Source organism: Merops nubicus, unplaced genomic scaffold (genome assembly GCF_000691845.1).
Source record: "Merops nubicus isolate BGI_N331 unplaced genomic scaffold, ASM69184v1 scaffold4034, whole genome shotgun sequence".
In the NCBI taxonomy this organism is placed as follows: Eukaryota; Metazoa; Chordata; class Aves; order Coraciiformes; family Meropidae; genus Merops; species Merops nubicus.
Window position 1 is genome coordinate 25,506 of NW_008602093.1, and position 3,795 is coordinate 29,300.

The window sequence follows — 3,795 nt, forward strand, 5'->3', positions numbered from 1 at the left end:
TAGGTGTGTAGGATGGAATTGAAAGCCAGAGCTTCTCTGGAGTCAAAACTCACAAAGCCTGTGAAGGGTGATCAGAAGGGCTTCTGTAAGCACAGTAGTAGCAGCAGGGGAACTAAGGAAAATGTGGGCCTGCTGCACAGTGGGGCAGGAGCTTAGCAGCAAACAATGTGAGGTATGTGAGGCACAAATTACTGAGGTACCTGCTATCTTCATTACCTTGTGTTTGACTGGAAAGGTCTGCCCTGATCCAAGTGGTAATCTTAGGGAGTGAAGCATTACCTGTAATGAGTGGTGACTGAATTAAGGGACCATTTAAGCAAACTCAACATACAAGTCCATGTGACCAGACGAGATGCATCAGAGGGAGCTGACCAACTGATGGGGAGTTGGCCTTGCAATTGTGTCTTTCAAAGGTTGTGGCAGTTGAAGCTCCCAATGTCTGGAAGCAGGTCATTGTGGTATCCATATTTAGGATAGGCAGAAAGGAAGATCTTGGCTACAGGCTGGTCAGTGTAGTCTCACTCCCTGGGAAGACTATGGAGCAAATCTGCCTGTAAGCCACCTGCAGCCCCATGACAGTCAAGGTGCTTAGGAACAAACAGTATGGATTTACTGAGGGCAGACCGTGCCTTTGCAGCCTCATTGCCTTTTACAATGAGATGACCAGCTCTGTGGGGCTTCATTTTAGCAAAGCTTTCCATGTGGGCTGCCATAACCACATGATAGCAAAGCTTGTGGGATATGGTTTGGATATGTAGACTTAGGAAGTGGGTATTAAAATTGGCCAAACTGCTGATTGGTATCAAGACCAGTAATGGCTAATGCCTTCATTAATGACCTAGATAATGGAGCAAAATTAGCTCATATTTGTGATGACATCAGACTGTTGGGAACCATTGATACTCTGGAGGGTAGGTCTGCTGTTGAGGGACCTTCATAAGTTGGAGATACAGACAGAAGGAAACCTCATGGAAATTCACCAAGGGCAATAGCTAAGTTCTGCATGTATGTTGGAAATATCCCATGCAGCTGAACAAGCTGGAGACTGCTCATAGAAAAGCAGCTCGGAAGATGATGTCCTGTGATGCTGGTGGACCAAAAGTGGAATGTGAGTCAGCAGTGCTTTCTTGTGGTGGGAGGGCCCAGTGCCTCCTGGGCTATACTGGCAAGAGTTCAGCAGCTTGAGGGAAGTGATTCTTCTCTACCATTGGGCATTGTGAGACCAAAAATGTAGTACTGTGTCTAGTTTGGGGGTCCCTGGTATATGAATGACTCTGGCATATTGGAGCAAGTCTACTGAAGGGCTGCCAAGATGGGCAGCAGCCTGGAGCACCTGACCTAGAAGGTGAACCTTAGGGAACCTGCCTTACAAAGAGTGGGTCACTTTCAAATCCTATTGATCTCTTCTGCTGCCTGATGAGAGAGCGCAGAAAAGATGAAGCCTGCTTCTTTTTGTGAGTACAGGGATAGGATGAGAGGCAATGGACGCAAGCTGCAGCAAGGGCAACTCTGAATGTTAGAGGAGAAAAATGTTCACACTGAGGGTAGTCAAACCTGGCAAACAGGACCCAGGGAGATGGAGATTTCACAATCTGTTGTGGTTTGAGGTTTGGAGTGGGGGTGTGACCTTCCAGCACCTGGGAGGACCCCGGGTGGGGGTGAACCGTGTATTCCTTCCCCTTCCGGGACACACTCTGGGAAAGAGGCAGGAAGTGGGTGCTAGTCTCTGCTCCTGCCCTGCGGCTCCTGGTCCAGGCGTGCTTCGCTCCGTGGGACCTTTGGAACAATTCTGAGGGTTTTCTATATCTTGTTTTACTTTTGTATTTTCCCAATCTTTGTATGTATTTTTTCTTACCTCCTTTTTTGTTTTCTGTTCCCTGTTAAACAATATACTTTATTTTTCATTTAACTCTGAATTGGTTTTCAAAGTCTCTCTCTCTCTCTCTCGGGGGGGGAAGAGGGGAGCACATAGTTCTGTTCCGTGTGGGTCCTGCCCTGAACCCCTTTTTACACGGAACCAGGACACCATCGTTGGAGATTTTCAAAACACAAGAAGGTCCTAAGCAACCTGTTCTGAGTTAGCCCTACTTTAAATATGTGTTGGCAGAAGGTGTGGGAAGGGACTGCTGGATGACTTCCAGAGACCCCTTTGAATGGATTTTTTTTTTCTGTAGTTCAATCTCCCCTTTTATCTGCCAGCGTTTCACTTTCCTCTTCGAGCATTTGACTTGTGCTGCCTAACAGAATTAGCAAATATACACAGGACTTGCACGTAACTTCTACCAGAAGTCCTGGCTTATGATGGTGCTGTGAAGACTGGCTACTGGAGATCAGGGAACTGATGATAGAAGGAAATGCTCAAAAGAACGGGTAGGTGATTTGGGAGCAGATCTGTCAGGAAGAAGACAGAGCAAGGGGATCCAGGCAAGAAAGCAAAAAGAGGAGGCATAGCATTTTCCTGTACTAGAACTCTTACCTTATTCCCTCTATATTTTGCAGGCTTTGGACAAACTACTTTCTTGCTTTCATCTTATCTTCTTTTTCTCCTTTGTTGCTATAGGTGGTAGTAGTGCTTCTAAATATGTAAAAGTACTGGGATTTAAATTGTTTTGAGAAATAAAAAGTTGTTGTGCGATAAAGGATGGTGACAGTGCTTATCTGCAGACTTAAAAGCATTCAGAAATATTTCTGATCTGTTTTGGGGAAGGCAGAATTTGGTTTAGCCCTTCATATTTGTTTGAAGCTAAGGGAATATGCACCTTCAAAATTAAAACCTGAGAGGCTCAGCTCTGAAAAAAATGACAGATTTTTAAATTATCTTGTTGTGGCTTTAACTGCAGCAGTTTTTTGTTGTTTTATGGAAGTCATGTACAGAGCCTTTCCAGTATGGAGTGTTAGTCCAGCTGTGTTAAATAAAGTACTGTGTATTTGAACATAAAGCTTCATCTGCCTCTAAACATATTGTATTATTTCTTCACAGCTTGAAACTACGCTCTCTTCGGGTGAACGTTGGACAACTTCTGGCTACAATCATGCCTGATCTAGACTTGCAGCAAGTAAATTATGATATTGATGTAGTAGATGAAATTTTAGGACAAGTTGTAGAGCAAATGCATGAAATCAGTAGTACTTAAGGTATTACGGTTTTAGGAGACTCTTACGTGATCTTCCATTATAACCTTTGTGTAGGTTCAAAATTGTATATACTGCTTCTTCACTTTATATATTTGACATAGTTCAGTCAATAAATGTACATATTCTATGCATTTAGATGTTCCCACAGATGCAGTGGGTGTTACCTTCACTTCCTCTTAAAGGAACACTGTTGATACTGACCAACCGTCATGTACTTGATTAAGGATTTTGCTCTTAAAATGTATTTGTAATTAAATTTGCAAATATTTTTATTATTAGGAATCTTAATACTTTTCTACAAAAGCTTTTCGTTGACTTCCGCTCTTCTATAAGCATTAATACTTGTAATTATCTCCTCTTTTAAAATCTAAGTGGTGGAATATATTAAAAATGCAAAAAAGGAACTTCCTTGATTTCCTTTTCAGAATAAACCTTAGTAGTGTTGTTCATGCTACAGTATTGTTTCATTGCTGTCAGCAATGTTGTATGTTGCATTTAAGGGATAGAATTGTAATTAATAGATTAAGACTTTGGCCGTATGGGTAATACTTGTTCTGCTACCAAAAGAAGAAAAATTCTTTAAGGAATTGATGACAACTTTGACTCCCTTTTGGATTTTTTTATGTCCCTGAAGAACATTATCTGCACCTGGCTATGCAG

General features: G+C 42.3%; 1 protein-coding gene across 1 annotated transcript in view; it reads left to right on the forward strand.

Annotated features, from left to right (window-relative positions):
• The window catches only part of MORC3 (MORC family CW-type zinc finger 3), a gene marked incomplete at its 5' end in the record, with an annotated part of 24,662 nt that extends 21,127 nt beyond the window's left edge, over nt 1–3,535 (forward strand). The window contains one exon of the mRNA XM_008938209.1: nt 2,981–3,535. Coding sequence (XP_008936457.1) covers nt 2,981–3,134 — 154 coding nt within the window. The remainder of the gene's footprint in view (nt 1–2,980) is intronic.
• Nucleotides 3,536–3,795: the final 260 nt, after the last annotated feature.